The sequence below is a fragment of the Pagrus major genome, chromosome 1 (assembly GCF_040436345.1).
Source record: "Pagrus major chromosome 1, Pma_NU_1.0".
Classification (NCBI taxonomy): Eukaryota; Metazoa; Chordata; class Actinopteri; order Spariformes; family Sparidae; genus Pagrus; species Pagrus major.
This window is the reverse complement of record NC_133215.1, coordinates 25046540-25066507: the sequence shown is the minus strand read 5'-3', so window position 1 is coordinate 25066507 and position 19968 is coordinate 25046540. Positions and strand designations below refer to the sequence as shown.

General features: G+C 40.8%; 1 protein-coding gene across 1 annotated transcript; it reads right to left on the bottom strand.

Annotated features, from left to right (window-relative positions):
* Positions 1–7516: 7516 nt before the first annotated feature.
* xpnpep1 (X-prolyl aminopeptidase (aminopeptidase P) 1, soluble) lies at positions 7517–19738 on the bottom strand. Its single transcript, XM_073478159.1, has 20 exons — positions 19628–19738; positions 18392–18516; positions 18019–18082; positions 17686–17790; positions 17276–17368; positions 16169–16312; positions 15797–15892; positions 14478–14559; positions 13574–13784; positions 12049–12138; positions 11869–11919; positions 11538–11596; positions 11083–11160; positions 10902–10973; positions 10422–10482; positions 10121–10190; positions 8933–9106; positions 8337–8413; positions 8126–8224; positions 7517–7804 (listed from the first exon to the last, which is right to left on the bottom strand). The coding sequence occupies exons 2-20, from the start codon at positions 18506–18508 to the stop codon at positions 7685–7687; spliced, it is 1863 nt and encodes a 620-aa protein (XP_073334260.1). The 5' UTR covers positions 18509–18516; positions 19628–19738; the 3' UTR covers positions 7517–7684.
* Between the last annotated feature and the right edge of the window lie 230 nt (positions 19739–19968).

Genomic DNA, 19968 nt, shown 5'->3' with positions numbered 1-19968 from the left:
GTCTGACAAAAGATACAGAAGTACCTGCTCCTGAACTCATCCTCAACACTCGACCATAACAATAGTTCCTCGTGTGCAGCATAAAGGAACAACTTGCATTTCATTGTACAACCCTGTGTTGTAGAATCTGTGCAGGGAGAGATTTTAAAGACCAGTAGATGATATGAGCTGTCTAACTTCTGAGTCCACATGTTGATGTGTAGCTGTGATCGTACATTCACTTTGCTGACAGTCAGAAATGACAGTGTCCTTTAGCACCTCGTTTGTCCACAGTGATTAAACACACAGAGGTGGTCACCGGAGAATACTTGGAGCCTTCAGGTTCAACCTACTTCTTGTGTCTCACAGCCATCCTCATAACTCCTAAACCACCAACATATTGTTTTGAAAAGCTGGGCCGGCTGTGGCTCAGGGGTAGAGCCAGCATTTTGTTATCGGAAGGTCACTGGTTCGATTCCCCTGGTCTGCATGTCGAAGTGTCCTTGGGCAAGATACTGAAGCCCAAAGTGCACCTGATGTGCTGGTCGGCACTTTGCATGGCAGCCACCACCATCAGTGTATGAATGTATGAATTACTGTAAGCATCTGCTAAATGCCCTAGATGTAAATGTAAATGTTGTTTGTGCCGTATTATTTCAAAACACCGACAAGCTGCATAACCTGCAGCAGCTGACTGATTGTGAGTGTCTGAGCTGCCTCTCACCTCTCAGCTAGTTTTATGTTGTTTTGTTTTGTCAAGTCGTCTTACACATAAACGTGACAGTGTCACAACAGTGCAAGATGCAGTCATGAAACTTCACAGGTGAGATCAAAACGAAGGCCTAGTTTGAAGGTGTGGTCCTACCCATCAGTACTGAGTGCTCATGTAACAATGTGGTAACAGTCATTTAAAGTTAAATACATTTTAGTTAATAGTTGTTTGACTGTTGACAATGAAACAATGAAATGCTTTTTAATTATTATGTATTATTATTTCTACACGGCCCTGCTTACATCATCATAGACAGGACAACAAAACAAGAATGAACCTCATTCTCAATTTCACCTGGCTTACACAATAAACAAAGTCTGTCCTCCTCTGGTGTGGCACTAAACCTGCCAGTCTCCCAGGCTAATGGTAATGTTCCTGAGCGTAACTGTGCACATAGGGACCTTTGCCTTTTGTTTCAATTATACTTCACATAAGCTTCTACAGTATAACTGTAGTAACTCCATCAAAGGACTGCAAGCAGACTGATACTAAGCACACTTGCAACGAGGTTAAATTCTCTCTAAGTTCTCTCTATACAGCAGCTTGTCTCGTCAAACAGGGAAACAAAAACACTGCTTTAATTAGAAGCTCAACTAATTGCATAATATCTGCCATGCTGCTGCAGGGGAAGTGAAGCATAAGGAGAAAGGAGAATGCTGTCTTTGTTGTCTTTTCGCTGCTTTGGCTCTCACAGCCATTTGGAACCATTGGTCTGTGGATGTGGTTTTGGTTTGGTGTCCCCGAAACACACAGAACAGACAGGCTGAGTGTGAAGACTGTAGCTGCAAAAGTACAGCAGTCGTGGACAGAGAATTTCAGGCTTAGATTTAGAGAAATGTCTCATTGAAATTTAGTTTAAAGTTGTTATTCTGCAGCAGAAGGTACTCCATCAGGCTTTTAATGATTTATTGACGTCTTATATAATTTGATATAGCGCTGTTGATCAAAAGAAACTAAATTACTGATTAATTGTTGAAGTCCAGTGGTGGAATGTACCCGAGTATATTTACTCGGCCTGCTTGTGCTTCTACTCCACTACATTTATTTCCCAGCTTTAGTATATTTTTGCATAAAAAACACATCAATAGCTTATAAAATTTGTTTTGTTTTGTTATAAATTAAAGTACCCAACAGTTTATACAAGTAGAGCTGAAATTTTTATGATTTTTTTGTATTACCTTTTATGCTCAAACCTTTCACGGTTCCATATTTTTTTTATAATTTTGAGGTTTGGCCTGTTGGTCGGCAGTGTCACTTTGAAATGTGGTTAACTATGAGATGTCGCACTACCTTTGATCCTAACCATCGATCGATTAAAGGAGAAAATAATCAGCAGGTTAATCCTTAATGAAAATAATCATTTTATAGATCAAAACATACTTGTCAGATGCACTGATAATGAAAACAGTCATTAGTTGAAGCCCTAACTTACAGATAGATCTGACAGCAGAGACTTATCATTGCTTTAAATAAGAAAAAGCTAAAAACTCATTAGAACACTATATTTGAAGTTAGCTGTAATTAAGTGCCTCTTTGTTTCCTCACACACATTTTCTGCAGACAAACTCTCTGGTTTTGGGTCAGCACTCAGAGCTTATTACAAAAAGGCCCAGCATCTCCCTCCCCCCCGTGTCCCCCCGAAAACGCTGCACAGAATAATGAGCAGTAAACAAGGAGAGGCGAGTGGAGGAGAGGGGAGGAGGGAGAACAGGGGGGTGTCCAACTTGAACTGTGGGGGTGACAAAAGAGGGGGGTGTCTCCACAGCGACCGAGTCGAGCTGTTTGGGTCACATGGCCCGGGTTTCTATTGAATCCCAGTGAGAAGAGGATTGAAGCTCAGCCTTTAGTCCATGTTATGGAAGCCCATGGCAGCAACATGAGTGGAGCCCAACAGGACCGAGCAATGACGGCAGACGGCCTTCACCTGAACGGGACGGCAGCTTTGGGTCTACATGACCAGGAGATGAACTCAGCTCAGTTGGGTGTGTTGGACTCTTTACTATCAGTTTCACTGGACTGTCATCATGAAGTTTAACTGGATGAATGATGCTTCAGTGTTTGTTCTGAGTGACCCTCCTGTGTTTTTTCTTCCTCAACCCAGAGTTCAAAGTGTTTAACATTGTCATCATCACCCTGGCCTTTTGTATCCTCGCCATCACCGGCCTGTACTGCATCACTGTCTGCTACAACCGCAGCAGGTAAGGATCACATGTCAGATATGACATTTAAAGTCCCCCTCCAGTCAAAAATGTGTTTTTCTTCCTGTTCCTACAGTTAAATGTTTGTGTTGAATGACGCATGTGCAGAGTTTGACATTGCCTGCTGAAAGTGTACATCTGATCTTAAGAGGCGGGCCTACGAGTGTGATTTGTGACATCACAACATTTTGGAAGCCAATCCTGGTCCAATATTTTGCAAACACAATGTGTGATGAGGAAAGGTAAAGCCTCCAGTGCACATACACTGATAATGACGATGCAGTGAAGTAGCAGACATCTTGTGTTCAGATGTTCAACGTGTGAAATGAAAATATTTGCATATCTATATATTCTGGAATTCTGAAGGAGAAGGCGCCATTTTGAGGATTTTAATGTGGTGATTATTTCTGTGAATCACATTTTTAAAAAAAATTGTGGAAGGCTCTTTAAAGGTGTGATATGTAAGAATTGGCCACCTGTCAAATTCATACTCCGCTATATAATCGCTGACTGCTGCTAACTGTAGCTGCTGTTAGCTATTTTTGCTCAGTTAGCCGTGCTGCCAGCAGTCCAGACTGTGAGCTCAGAGCACCGGTGGAGTGTTGGTGTTTACGCTGCTAGCAAGGGAGCTTTGGACCTGGACTGGCCAGGGCTAGCTGGTTAGCATGCTAACGTCAGTGGATACATAGACGTCATAACATCAAGACTGCTATTTCTTCACATTCTGTTGATAATTTTAGTCAAGTTTGAAATGTTTTAAGCTAAATTCTTACATGTGGCACGTTTAAAAAAACAAGTGTATTTATCCCTCTGCTGAGTGTTCGTCTTTAAAGGTGTCATTGACAACATTCAGCCCCTAATTGTTGCATTCATCTGCCCCCCTCAAGTTGCCAGTTGGTAACACTACCTTATGTTGCTAATGCTAGCTATCTAATGTTAATGTTGCTAACGGTAGCTAACGTACATTGCAACATCAGCAAGCTAACGTTAGGGCAGTACAGTATGCTGGGCGCGTACTGTTAAACTCAGCCAGCAACAAACGTAATATTATTAAAGGTCCACTATGTAAGAATTTCAGTCTAAAACATTCAAAAATGAACTACAAATATCGTCAGAATGTCAATAAATAACAATTGCGACATGATGTCTTCGTATTGTGTTGGAAATATATCTACTGAAGGTTGCATGCTAAACAGCAAGCCCGGGCCTGTCTCAGTGTAAAGCTCCTGTGCTAGCAGTGTAAAAACCAACACACCCCCATTTTCTGACCTCCCAGTCCAGACCGCTAGCTGCACGGCTAACTGAGCTACAGTCAGCAGCAGTAAGCGCTTATTCTGGTCATATGCTGCCCCCAATGTGTTTTGAGTATTAGTTTGATAAGACAACAATTCCTACATATTGCACCTTCACAATCATAATACTGTTTTTAAGAGATACTTTTATTCTGCACCTTTTAGATGTATTATTTGTCTACATAAAAATGTTATCAATATGACCTTTAAAGCTACAGTAAATCCAATGTCATTAGTGCAATTACTGTCATCTTCTTCACCAGGCAGTCAAAGAGAGCTCACGTGTATGAGAGTGCAGTGACCCAAGGCGAGTCACTGGACCCTGTGGCGGTCAAAGCGGTGAAGAGGTCGACCAGCTTCATCAACCCTCTGGCCTTCTTCAGGAAACCAGAGGCAGCAAAGGACAACTCCAGGATCTATTACATCTACAGTAACCCTCTGCCTGTGGGACTGAAGGAGGAAGAGGAGGAGGGGAGGACCAAAGCCCTGCAGGGACCAGAAGAGCAAACTGCACTGTCGCTGCCACTGTCATTTCAGGAGTACGCCAAGGATCCTAACAGCGGTGTCGTCCTGGACCCTCCGATTTTTTACATGCAGCTCTGAACTCCTCCTGAGGGAGGAGTTGTCTGAATGCCACAAGATGGGCTAGAGAGAGAGAGAGAGGATGGATTCTGAAAGGTCTGAGGTTTGACACATGCTGCTGTGTCTATCAAAAGTTATGTCACCATGTACCATGTAGGGGCTCTGTTAAACTTCTATGTTGTGTTCGGTCGTCAGTTTATGTTATCTAAAGGTAGTTACTTACTTAGTTACTTAACACTCTGGTCACAATCAGTTTGATCAGTCTGCCAGAGGAGATAGCATAATCAATGCGATCACAGTTTTCAGGAATTTAACATGCGAACATGCAGGACCATTGTTAAATGAGTTGTTTACATGTGGGTATCAGAGGTTTCATAAGGACAAACATGCTGTTTATCTGTCAATCATTCCACTGACTGACACAAGTAAGAAAAGAGGTTTACTGTGTTTCTCTGGTATCAAATCAATCGAAAAAGATTAAAGGCTGTGATGCCTTTTCACATCTTACTGAGATGTCATGGAAGTATGAGGAAACATGTCAAAGATATCAAAGGTGTTGGCCAGTGTTGCTGACAGAGTGGGAGTATGACGGAAACAAAAACATTCAGAAGAAAAGCAACATTATAAGCATATAAACATTTTTCTTGGCCCATACTAGGGACTAAAATCAATTTCCTTCAATACGACTTCAATCTTGCCCATTCTTTGTTTCAATCTGTCTCTTGTGAGTCCCTGTTGTAGCCCTTTCAAACCCTAATACACGCCTTCATAACATGTAACTCTTTAAGCATTATTTTTTAAGCAGATTTTTTAGTCTTTTTGCCTAATTCAGAAAGCATCAAAGTGTATCAGAGGTTCCATAAGGACAAACTGCGGTTTTCTGTCAATCATTCCACTGACTGACACAAAGAGGCACAAATAAGAAACAAGGTTGGTGTTCTCTGGTGTTGCTGGCAAATTAATCTAAAAAGACATGCAGAGTTATTACAAGCCAAGATGACTTTTCACATTGTACTGAGAAGTTATGGAGGTATGAGGAAACATGTCAAAGATATCAAGGGTGTTGGCCAGTGGTGCTGACAGAATGGGAATATGACCCAAACAAAAACATTCAGAAGAAAAGAAACTCATAAAGCAGAAACATCTACACAATTACAGACTTACTGTAAGTATGCAGCGTCCTTCCTTTAACATCATGAAGGAGAAACAATGATTCATTCAGCAGAACAAATCATCAATCACTGATGCTTTGGGCTGGTGGCCAGTTCGACCTACCAACCGAAAGCATCGGTATTTGAGGAGTTGGGACCGTGACTCAGCAATCAACTATCGTCCAAATTCAAACCTCTGAAGGGGATCTGTGGAACTTCTGTGTTGTGATAGAAGCCGGTCGTCAGTTTATGTTAACTGACTCCATTTCTAAACTAACATTAGCTACTGTGCACCTGAGTCGTTTACAAAGAAATCTACAGTCCGGCAGCATTAAACAACTTAAACAGATCATCCGCAGGCTTGAGGCAACCAAGAGAGACAGGGGAAGGTCTCATTTTGTCATCTACATAGATCTACATAGGGCACCTTGAAAGGGGCAGTTCAATTCAGTTTAGTTATAATCAGCCTGTAAAAGCTGTTGTTTATCATCCTCTGAAAAATTAAACCAGATGATGCCACAAGGTTTATCTCAGCAAAGGCTTGAAGACTACGAATTTAGAACAGAAAGCCTACATTAACAACTGGTGTGGTAAGTTTGAAAGAGGTATCTTGACCATTCTTTGTTTTAATCCGTCTCTTGTGAGTCCCTGTTGTAGCCTTTTAAAAACCTAATATACGCCTTCATAACATATAACTCTTCAAGCTGATTTTTTAGTCTTGCTGCCTAATTCATTATCTGAGAAAGCAACAAAGTGTATCTTATATTGGACCATTCAACTTCATTAGATTCTACTTTAGTAAAGTACCTGTCCTGTCATTACTGACTAACAGTTTCAGCCAAAAGAAAGTGTATGTTTCCGTTCCTAAAAGATAAATACAGGACTATAAGGTACCTTTTGGTGTTCTTGATCAATAGCAGGGCTATGGAGCATTGTCTTTATTAGTGAGCCCACATTTTTTCACGTTAACATGATCCATATTGCTGCAACGTTTTCCGATGTTCCACTGATTGACAGACGGTGGAGTAACACGCTTATTAGTACAGGCACAAAGATAAATTCAAGCTACCAAACATGGATATAAACAATACAGGATATGTTTTGAAATGGCTTTGCAAATGTGTTAGAAGATACAAAATGCATTAAACATGTTTGTGAGACCCCAAGGATACCCACAATGCATTTTAGTGAGGAACACTAAATGTAAACAATGATTTTAAAGGTGCAGGATCATGCTACTAGTTTTATAGAGGCCTAATAATCATGTATCTGTCTAAAGCTGTGTGTATTTTGTGGATTTCTTCTGTAAATGCACATTAGGAAAGAGTTTAAATACTGTATATACTGCTTGATTTTTTTTTTTTTCACTTTCTACAGTACTTTATTGTCTACATTTTAAGGAATTTCTTTTACATTCTGGTTTACAAAGTTCTTACAAAACTCCACTGGACAACCTAAAAAAATGCCAGTTTGACAGGCTGAACATCATTTGTCATCATTTAAGAAAGCTGACACCAGCTAGTAAACACAGGAAAGTCCTGATTGTTTTTTAATGATCTTTAATAAAACTGCAGGTACGATGTGATTTACAAAAGAAGCAGAGCATGAGACACAGAGAAAGATGAGAAAAATACAAACGATTATCACTGCAGAGCAATCGATCGTTCAGTACTTCTGGGAAAAAGGGTCGGACTGCACGGGAGTCGGTCCTCAGACGATCGGCTGGGTTTCTCTGATCAGCCACTCCAGTGCGTCCTTCCTGCCCTGCCTCTCCAGCTCTGCTCCGACCACCTCCCGGCACTTCCTGTGGTACTCGTTCACCCAGCCCCGCTGCAGGACAGAAAGGAGAGGCCGTCAAACCATGAAGAGACGGTGTTCAAGTAGTGCATAATGAAATAGAAATAGCTGGGAATATTATCAAGCTTTCAATTTACGTAGTTTGTGACTTTAATATAGGTCATGTTAAGATAAAGTTTCCTATTTTCTCACATTTCTTCTACAACTCTTGTGATGTAGGCTTCGTTAATGTCTTGTATTTGAAGTTTTCATTACATTTACAATAAAAAAAGAACTTTTGAGTTTTGAATTTCATGTGTTTGAATTCTGTGATTATTAAAAACATTAAACATAACCACGCTGGATATTCCTCACCTCCTTCTGAGTGAGCAGCTCGGTGTTCATCATCTTGACTTGGATAGGAACCAGAGTGAGGGGATCAAATGTCAGACTACCTCTGTTTCTGTAGTTGTACTGAACACAAACAGAGAGAACATAAACATTACTGATAAGGCAGCAGAACAACTGTTTCCTCTAGTGTTAAACATCAGAGTGTGAACAGCACTCCACTATGTTTAGGACCTACTTTGGGCTTAGCTGGTACCACAAGGACCACGTTTTCAATACGAATACCAAAAGATCCATCTTCATAGTACCCAGGTTCTGGGAAAAAAAAGGAAGAGAATGAGATGAAAATTTAACAAGGAGAAGACAAAATGATAGATTTATGGAAGCAGTGTATTTGTGTTGAGGTGCTTATTTCTGGTGTATAAGGAGTGCCCCTATCTGCTGATCACACAGACGATTTGGTAGAAAGGTGTCTCCAGTGAGTTGTTTACCTACAGTACAAGCACACCTGGCATGCTTAACTCTCTTGTGCTGCACAACATGTTTTTGTAGCAGCTTGTAGACGCAAATAAAAGTTTCAATCAAGGTAACACATTTTAAACAGTTTCTTTTATCGATGTTCGGCTTCCTTAACAATCGATTATCATTATATATTATCATTAATAATCTATGAAGTGTGTTGGATGATTGTTCCATTAGAAAACTGTTTAAACTCCTGACTCCATCTGTGTTTGATGCAGAATCAGGGTAATCGGTCAATACATTTTTAAATGGTTAATTAATAACATTCACGGGCTAAAGTACAAATCCAGCCCTCCCTGCCCTCTGCCATACCATCACTGACGATCATGCCAGACTCCAGAGGTTCATCAGCGAAGGTTTTGTAGCTGATGCCGCAGGGCCCCTCATGGACGTTGAGGAAGCAGCCCACGCCGTGGCCCGTACCATGAAGATAGTCCAGCCCAGAATCCCACAGAGCTGCGCGGGCAAACGAATCCAACAGGTGGCCTGAGGAGGGAACACAGGGTGAGAGCTAGAGATCATACTCTGTTTGGAGTAATACACTGAAGAGTCATCAGTGTTAACTTTTGTTCCTCGTGTGATGAAGCAAGACGTGGTGATGATTTACTTTGATTATCTTCATCAGACGTAATATCTTACAAACCACTCCTCAGATTTTATGACAGATTTAACTTTGTGACATGCTGTATCTTGATCACATGTTTTTAGTGTTTTATAAAAATGATTGGCCTTAAGGAAATACTATAATAAAGGTCGAGTTGTGTAATTATATAGGCTTGAAGTTTCTTGGAGCACAGTGTCTCTCTCTTATCTAAACGCTTGAGTCTTTACTATTTATTTTATTTTTTGGTTTTAGTTTTTAAATTCAGTTTAGTTTCCAGAGTAATTTTGCCTCATTTTGGTTTAGTTTTCAAAACATGTTTAGTCATTAGTCTTTTTAATATAATATGGTGGATATTTGTCTAGGGCATGATTTCAGAAGTAGGCAGAGTGTTGAAATACAAACAGAACTCGCAGTCATGCAGACATCCCAGTCTCAATTAACACATGCACCAGTGCCTCTTCATGCTTGTTGTGTTGACATATTTGACCAAATTGAAGGATGCAAAAACTGAAGATATTGTGGCAGTTGCTTGTATTTTTTTCCCCTTGAAGTCTAGGTGTTATTTTTATTTCAGTTAACTAAAATGTATTTTCATACCTCGTTTTAGTTAACTTACTTTGGCCTTTCCTTGAGCTTGACAAAACAGATTTCTGTTTATACAGGATTAGTTACTGATTCGTCAAAAGGAGGCCTGCATTATTCTTGAGCGACTACATGTTCACTGTTGACTAGATTTTTGACTCAGAGGAAAAGAGAAAGACATACTGTGTATCTGAAAGAGTCATTTGAGCCTCACTGTTTGTTTTGTGAACATGTTTGAATTTAAAAATGCATTGTTTAATACTAGAAAACACTATATACAATGTCAAGTGTCGTGTCAGAGTAGACGACAGCACCTTTCGTTCCATTGGGGAAAACAGCAGCACTGACAGCTATGTGTCCTTTGAGCACATAGGTAAAGCATTCCTAGAGGGAAAAAGAGAGAGCACACAATACTAAGTAAAATAAACTTAAATTTAAATAAAAATCATGGTGGCGATGAATGAATGAATTCAGTCGATGTTTAACAACAGTTGAATGATTCTCAGTTCAGTTCTGGCAAGTTGAAAATACAAATTATCCAAATCAGTTCAACCCTACCCGGAGATTAGACATTTAGACAGTGAAAACAGAACATCAGCAAATACACAGATGTACCTTCTCGAAAGCAGATGGTGACCCAAAGTGCATGGTGCGTGTGACGTCTGTGGTTCCATCACTGCCAAAGACACAATATGGATGCAGATGTTTAATGTGTAATGCACAAAAAACATCTCCAATTAGGTATACCGGTTTCATGGTATGAAAATTGATGGTTATCATGCCATGTACATTTACTCATCTTTGGGATTGAACTTTACAGTATTATATATAGGGCATGTTAGTTTTTTAAACTGTAATAAAGCATTTGTTCAACCAAAAGAAACTCTTCTGTTTTCATTCTTTTATGGGTCATTGTAATTGAGAATAATTATCGTGCAACACCATTTACTGTAATACTGTGAAATGACAGTACTCATGTTGTCTGTGTTCTTGGTATTAGCAGGAGTGTAGGTGAAACGTTTAAGTCATACCAATACAAGAAATGAATAAGTTAGCCTAAATGCAATTGGTGTGTGTAATAAGTATCTTGTTTACACGTATTGAGCTCCTGAGTCAATTAGGTAAACTTCATTCATGGAGAGGGTTCTGTTGGTTTCAGGCAGTGGTCTAAAGGAAAAAGAAAAAAAAAAGGTGATGGTTTAAAGACTTAGTCTAAAACTGCAAATACAGTTACACAAATGTAACACTCCTGAATCTGTTTCATTAACCAACTGACCTGTAATGTATGATTGCTCCGTTTGGACCAACGCTGGAGATTGTGGGGAAACTAAGACCAACAAAATCTTTCTGTTGACTGAAAGAGACACGGGGAACAATCACACACAAGAATGCACACCCTTAAATTCAATGTTAACCTGTTACATGGGAAAATACTCTTGTGAAAGCTTCTTTTAAACACAAAAAGTAAAAAGGCTGTGCACTGAGAGCATAAAACATCTTGAAATGGAACAAAGAATTTTCATTTTAATCTTCAGTGCTACACTTCCATGTCCAGGAGAGGGGGGTATAACTCCAGAGCAGTCACTGACAATACAGCTCAGACAGCATTTCTTTTCAAACAGTCTTTCAGGCATGAATGCTAACATGGGGTTAAACTGCATGTGCTCATCAACCCAACAAGGAAAACTAATGTGTTTTTTAGAATATTCTTTGGGGGAAAAAAAAACCCACCTGCGTAATTCTTCCGCCTTATCAGCAGCAGAGATCTCTGTCACGTTGCCTTTTGGAATCTATAAAGCAATAATTGAGCAGCCAGTCATGCAGGAAGAGATGAAACAACACTGACATTTTCTACAGCTCAAGTGCAAGCAGATCAGCAATGTTAGAGTAACTATTTGAGACTTGTTTCCTATATAACAACAACAACAATAAATCGCTAGGTTTTGGTGCATTGGTCTAAATAACAGCCTTGTTTAATTTAAAGTGGGAACCCTGTGAATACAGACTTGAGGAATCTGTTCTTTCTTACTATGGAATGACCTCAATAAAATAATTAGATTACCTCCTTTTCCAACCAAGCAAAGAGTTCACAGAGGGCAACTGCATCCTTGATCTGTTGGGGAAAAATTCAGGAGATGTAAAACATTTTCTGTGATGGAAAAAAACAGTTTATGAAGATGTCATAAAGTCAGTAATTAGGAGATGAGCACTAGAGATTTTAAAGCGGTCCAAAGGTTCTTACATGGGCCATTTTCATGCCTTGAATCTCAGTGGCGTTCTTCACAGCCTTGGCGAGGCAGAGTGGAGTGTAGGGAATCGGAGTCCTGTGGGCCTGAGATAGATAAAGGGGGAAAGATTTACAGTTTAAAAAGGGAGCTGATTTAACCTTACAATCAATTAAATTGTAAAATATGTAAAAATTAGCATAATTGCATCGTGTTAAGTGTCAAAGCCCTGCAGGGAATTAATGCTGATCACCTAAATGGCCGACTCCAAAAGAAGGCCAGCTGTACTGTTAAGGACCCCACTTACCCTGGACATTACCTGTTCTCCCCCTTGCCCTCTGATCTATCAGATCTAGAACAAACAGACTGAAGAACAGTTTCTTCCCACAGGCAGTGAAATGCACCACCCGCCGCCACCCCTCCACCCCCCGTGAAATCGACAAACTTGTTTATTTCTTTTGTCATTTTAAGCTGAAACTAACTCTCAGAAAGTGCCATTTTGTAGTATGAGGATGTAGATAATGAGATCTTATCATAGCTCAAGATATGAACCAGGAAAATAAAATAAAGATACAGTCCAGGGGTTTGATGTTATCTGTTGTAAACACTGGAGACAATAGCCCTTTTCACACAGAGATGCCACATTATCGCTGCAGTGGCGGTTCGCCAATTCTCCGCCGTTGTTTGTTTACACAGAACCAAGCAGCTCCGGCGTAAAGACGCACCAGCGTGTTATTCACACAGAAAGCCGGCGCTGCAGATCCAAAAGAGGCGTGACGGTACACATCATGATGGTACACATCATGATGATGACGTCTGTGTGTTTTTTTTCAACGTTTTCCCCGGTGTCCTCCTGTTAATCTAAACATGTACCCGTTGACTGTTTATAATCATATGGATGCTGTTATAATGTGTTGTGATTGAGATCCTGACCCACCAAACATCCTGGAAAGTGACAAAGTTACGTTTTTCTCTAAATTACTAATCGCCATCAGTAAACAGGACACTGTCTGACTCGATCACTTGCGGGGAGGGATGCGGTTTTCTGGAGTAAAGTTCACTGAAGTCTCGGTCGGGAGGGCTGACCGTCACCATGAGACAGTAACTACAATAACACAATAGTGGAAGGAGACAAACACGTCTCCTGAGTTAAAGTTTTTTTTCCTCATATAAGTTGCCAAAGACACTACCAGTTACTATATTACTGTTGTTTGGTCCTGTAACGTTGCTTTGTGGGACATTTCTCTTTATTTTGTTGAGTGAAGGACCTGTTTAGTTATCACACTGTCAGATCGACACGCCCTCGCTCCGCCGGCTTATCTGTTCACACTGGTTCAGTTCGCCAATGCTGCGCCTTTGATACTACCTCCAGAGGCGCATCAGAGGCGCAGCAAAATTTCACCCCTTGCCGCATCTGAGACTTTCACACAGAGGAGGATGGGAGAATAAGCGCAGGATCCCCGCACTCAAAGGGCAATGTGAATGGGGCTAATGAAATGACCTAAATGGCAACTATTTATCGGTATGATGGTGCCCTCTCACCTTGGGGATGACCTGTGTGAGAGCACAACTGGCCTTGTCACAGATCCACACTTTGTCCTTGGGGCCCTGTGCAGCGCAGATGGCCTGGAGCTCGGTGTAGACCGACTCGTACGGGAACGTCTGGACGCTGAGCTCGGGCTTGCTGGGGGAGTCGAGCTGCAGATGTTCTCTCAAGGCGGGATCAGAGAGACGCTTCAGGTCCACAAAAAGCCTGCAGAGAGGAAGGGGAAGTTCAGAGAAGAATGAACAAGACTTGTAAAATATAGTCCTTCTCTTCTTTATTGTGTTCATAATGTAGCTAAATTCCTTGTATGAAAACCCACTAAAGCTTTGAGGGTGTCTGCAAGTTTAGATTAACTAAATGTTAAGATGTCAAAGTTTGAATTAACCTAAAAAAACATAAATAAAAAGGATGATTTGAATATTAAACATACTACACAGAGTCTTTAAAATATTACCTTCAGTCAAAAAGCAGCAGAATCTTGCAATTCTACTTAATTAAAAGCAAAGCACTGTCTCACAATTGATCATCACCATTTATTTTTATAGCATTAAGCTATTTAACAGGGTATTAACAAATCATTATTTTTAATATTTGAGACTCTTCATTTACAATCATATTTCTTACAAAATGATTGAAACAACTTATCGAATCCTAACATAACTGGGAACTAATTTTCTGTTTGTTGCAGCTCCAGTAATAATCAAGTCAAAAATCAAATCGCCTCAGTGGGCTTCACAGTCTGTCACCCACTGTCCTTGGACCCTCAATTTGAGTAGGGAAAAACTCCTCCCAAAAAAACCTTTTAGCAGGGAAAGAAACCTCAGGAAGAGGACAGATTTGAACAATTAACAGAAGATGAATCTAGCCAATATGTTGCTGCATTGTGTTATATCCCATTACCTTATTGTGTTCATTCCCACGATGGCATATGCGAAAAAAACTGGGTTGTACTCAATGTCTGCCCCACGGAGGTTAAAAAGCCCTGTGAAAATAAAAACAACAGAACATCTCATTTGATTAACATTTGATCAGATTAAAAGATATAAACTGTTTCATCCATAATCATGTCAGTAGGCACTTAAAGGGGCTCTGTGGAACTTGTGCTGTGCTAGAAGTTGAAACACACAAGAATGTGGTCAAAGTCACATCCTTTGGTCTGTCGCGGAGAGTCCGACCCGAGTCCTTCAAAAAGAAATCCACACTCCAGCAGCATTAAACAACTTAAACTAATCATCCACAGGCTTGTAGAGGCAACCAAGAGAGACGGGGTAGGTCTCATATTACAGTCACATATGGCCAATAAAAAAAATTATTAATACATGTAAATTACTACAAATTGTATAGAGTCCCTTTGAGTATCTTTTCTTTTTTGAGTCATCTATGCTAACAAGGAAACAGTTTTGAGACCTTAAAATAACAATATGTTTGGTGTTAAATATCAGTGTTATTATTGGACTGTCACTCATCCTTTGTGAATGCCTGAGCAAATCCCCTTCAATTGAACGCCCATCAAAACCCTCTAGTCTGAATGCTACCTGATGACAATCAAAATCAGCATTACTCTAATTAACACAAACTCTCAGACCAAACAATCAGAGTCGAGAGCTCATTAGGGACGCTGAACGAGGCGCTCCAACAGGCATGAAGAGGGACACCCGTGCATCCCTGGGTCCTTGGATCGTGATCATGTATCAAAACGGACTTATGTAACAGGAGTCATGTAGGGTATGGCAACAGCATTGAGGAAAAACTTCTCTATACATCAACAAATTAGGCTCAAAAAAGGCTTTTCACCCTTTGTTTTTCTGGGCTGGCATGTTAAGCGTTTGACATGTTTCACACTTGGACTATGCAGGATAGATCCATCAATAGCCCAGGGCTTAATAAACCACACTCTGGTTAACCCGGCAAACACAGGGTTAAGATTTCTTGTATGGTAATAACAAAAAGGTCCAGTCAAATGAGAAGTTGTTATGAGTCTTCAAGATTTGTAACTGTGAAAATCCAGTGGTGCAACTACTTACAAAGGAATAAAGTATAATTTACTTGTTATGTACTTGAGTTTTGCTAAACTCATCCTCTTTTTCATAGAACATTTACTGTCTGCCATGCATATCGTTGGTTACAGTAAAGCATCTCAACACCTCCATTAATGAGTTCAAGTTCCTGCCTGGAAGTGTTAATTGCCCCAACGTGAATTACTGTGAAATGAATCGTACACGCAATCTCGTCCAACGCCGTGGCAACAAACCAGGTGATTTTCCTCTCAGTCATCTTGGCCCGCAGCACTGTGATCTTGTCTTGCCAGGTCATGCCTGAAAAAAAAACAGCAATGCTAATCAGCTTGGCACTGGATTTCTGTTCCCCCCGAAAAAAACCTGTATATCTAGTTACAGTGAACTGAAACCTTTATTTTGTTTAGCTTGGAAGCAAAAGTTGAGACAGGTTGAAACTAAAGGGATTACATGTAATCCAAAATAAGGGCAACATATTGTTTCATTTCGTAAGTTATGGAGGGATCTCTAAAAATAACTACTAAAAATAAACATGTACTTCCAGTAATAACAATGCCAAACCGGCTTTGCTCTTACCAGTGTAGTCTAGTCCCAAGGCGCGGAGCTGTGTGCTGGGTCTTTCTGGGCGGTCCGTCCACACCGCATCGATCAGGTTATCCTGCACTGCCACCAGAGAGTGGCCGGCACCGGACAGCGCCTTGGACATGTTCTTCCACTGATCTGAAACAGGACAAAAATGACATCATATTTTATTAACAACATGATGACAAGGCTCGGCAGAAAGTAAAAACAGTCCGCATTATCACAGCATCGGTGACCTTCCTTAAATCCATATACATTTTCCAGTTAATATGCAATATACACACATTATTATTTTTTTTATCATAATAATTATAATTTATTCTCTTATTGTCATGCAAAAAATTGATCATCTCCACTATTCCTGAATCATATCGCAATCTTAATATCTGTCAAAAATAATGGCAATATGATATTTTGACCATATCATGCAGCTCTAGATACTATTACAATATGTTGCCCAAGATAAAGATGGTATCATGATGCTGCGATTCTGTGATATTTGATACATTTCAAGTGAGTCATCTATCACACATCACAATGTCTGTGTAACTGAAGAAAACATCCCTACAATGGCAAAAGAGCAGGATTAATGTAATTATTCATTTCAATGTGGGGTCTGTTTCCCACAATTTGACAAAGTGACAGTGACTGACAGTCCATGTTTGCCATCATTCTGATGTAAAATAGCCATTAACTAACAAAAGGCTGTGCTGCCAGAAAGCAGAATAGATCTGTAGTTAAAATGTTGAAGGAAGGACACAACTATGCCTCACTAAAATCACTTCACTTCTGTGAAGTTAAGTTTACACCAAAAGGAGTCATGAAGTTGTGACTCCTCAAAGTCAAATTATCAGGGGAGTCTCGCAGGTGGAAGCAATACCTTTTATTCCTTTGTCGATATTTTGTCCAACCACTAATGTTAAATGCTGTACTCTGTATATTAATTTTAGTTTGTAGATTGCAATTTAAAACTCAAAATGTAAGATTTCTTTGCTATATTGGGTTAGGGTTAGAGTGTGGGAAGAGTGTGGTGCTCATACTTCTCTCATTGTAATTGTGTGTCCTGCCCTCCCAGTAATATTGATCCCCAGTACAACCTACCGGCAGCGATGATCCAAGGATCTACCCCCACTTTGGAGTTCTCTGGTAGGATGCTGATCAGCCAGTCCTCCTGAGAGGGTGTCTCCTTCAGCCCTAGATATGAGACAGAGAGGTAAAATATGCCTCATCAGTCATACCGTTCCGCATGTTTGAGGATTTTTTTTCACAGAGGTCAGACCATTCGGACTTCAGCAGTGACACGTCTTATCGTCAGTGCTGTAATAACAGTATTTAGTTATTGTGTTGTGTACAGAGACTAAGCCCGAGTACTCAAAACTAACCACAACTTTAAATATGAGAAAGAACTATGGCTTAATGGTCAGTATTTGTGTTTAAAACTTAAATAAAATTTCAAAGAGGCTGTTTTCATTTTCATCATGTACGAAAAAAATCACCGCAGAGGGCATTACCCATCTTCATAAGGGTCCAGTTGTTGTCCATCTGCTGACTGGCCTGGAGGAAATATCGCCCATCAGTCCACATGGCAGCGTGCTGCTCTGTGACGATGGCTGTGCCTACGTGTAACAACACACAAGGAAGATTTTTATGCAGGAAATTTGATACTGGAATGGTGATACACTGGGTCCAAACCAAGTCGTGTCAGGATCTGAGTGGTTTACCCGGAACAGTTTATTTATCACACTGTTTTAGATTTTTCCACAGGGGAAAAGAGATCTTGGCTTCTTGTCAAATAAAAAAATAAACTGCATGCACCTTGCTCCTCTCACACAAGCAAATCCTACCTGCAGAGCCATTAAATCCGCAGATGAATTCACGCCTGCAGTCACACGGTGCAATGTATTCACTCTGAAAGATATGGGGACAGAGGGGGAGTGAGATCAGCTTCATTAACAATCAACGTGAAGTGGCCATCCACCAGTCAAACATTTTAAATGCCACCTTCGCTGCTCCTCTCACATCATGTCTTGTGCATGGAGAGGGAAAAGGGAGGAGCAGCGGGGAGAGGGCTACAATTAATTGTGAAGGTCAGACGAGACGATCAGAAGTGAATCAGGATATGAATCAAGTAAAATAAGCAGGAGTAGCAGCTGCTCTACTGTGACCTTGTAGTTAACAAATGTAATATATGTATATTGTGCGTGTGATCTCACTTACCTGATGTGCATCTCCAGAAGGGACGATGTAAGCCTGTATGGGCTCAGAGAAATATTTACAACTCCTCATGGCCTGGCGAAGCTGCCTGAGCAGCTCTCCTGTGATCTTTGGGGACATGGCCGTGCCTGAATGGAGAAAACAAAATGTAATCCATAAACTTGAAGGCACAATTATTCAAAACAGTGCTACAGTGCCCGTAGAGTGGATGTCAAAGTTAAGACGAAAGCTGCTGGGAGTCACCACAGTAAATGTGGCGAGTGTCACACCTAGAATCAAGCAACTACCCTTTCAAACAAAAAAGCATCAAGACGTTTCCTCATCTATAATAATTCAAATCCACCCTGATTATCTGTAGGTTACCTGACTTTTGGGAAGCCATGTTGACTTCAGGTGAGTGGAGCTGAACAGTGACTGACTGTTGCCTACCTGACTATGAACGTGGAGCTCAAAGTCACAGTCCACACCTGGATCTTTAACCAGCTGTAAGATGCTGATTAAGCAACAGGAGTTAAATATTAAAAGAATAGACTGGGTGGCTGTAGATAAGTGACCTAGCCTAATTCCTCTGCTATAATCTCCTAAAACAAAGGCCAGATGATACTGTAAAGTGGGGACTCCACTATCACCATCATCGTATAACGCGGCGCAAAAAACTTCACGAGTCGACCAATCACGTTGCAGCCTTGTTCATCGAGGAGCTCTGCCATTGGCTGAACGGATTGTTGTTTACAACTTGGCATTACATGAATCAGTCGCCTTCAATATGTAACCTACAAGCTAGCTAACTAGCCATAAAACAGTTATCTATGATATCCCGGTAAAAAACTATAAAACCAGAAGGTTTGGTTGTTGTGGACTGGCTTTTTTAAAAACATTTTTATTCACACATCACAAAAGGCCAACCATAACACACAATAAGTAATTCATTCAGTGCGTAGCCTTTGGTTTTATCAGAGGGTGTGGTAGTCGCATGCCGGTAGCAAATTTGTAAAGTTGCTTGCTAAATTTACAGATTTCGCAGCGCTAAATAAACGCTGTGCTCTGAGCACTGATACCGGACAATAGGGCTACAGACACAGGCGTGGGATGACCGACCGTATCCGTCATTTGAAAACAGTCAACATCCCCCCGTGCTCGCTCCCTACCACCGGGAAACGGCACGTTAGCTCCCCCACACCGCCGCTAGCTGACGTCGGAGCTCCCCCACATGCAGCCGGTGAACCGCTGAATACACACCCGGTGGTCTCGTCTGGGAAATGTGGCTCTCGGGTTATAAAACGAAGCGCTTCTTTGCCAGCCTGGACCTTGTGTTACTTTACCAGACAGGAGGCTGCCATTTACTTGTTGACGTTTGTGGTCACGTGACTGCAGTGTCTTCCAGTAGACGCAGAGGGATCCAGACTCGCCTCTTTTTCTCTCAGTAAGCCGCACAATGAAGAGCACAGGCGCTCAAAACAACAGCACGATTATAGCCCGTGTGCTGGCACTACACAGTTAGTCTGAAATTACACCACTTCCCATCGTCTCAACCATATCTCTTCAAATAGGAGAAAAAACACCTTAACATCAGCACCAGT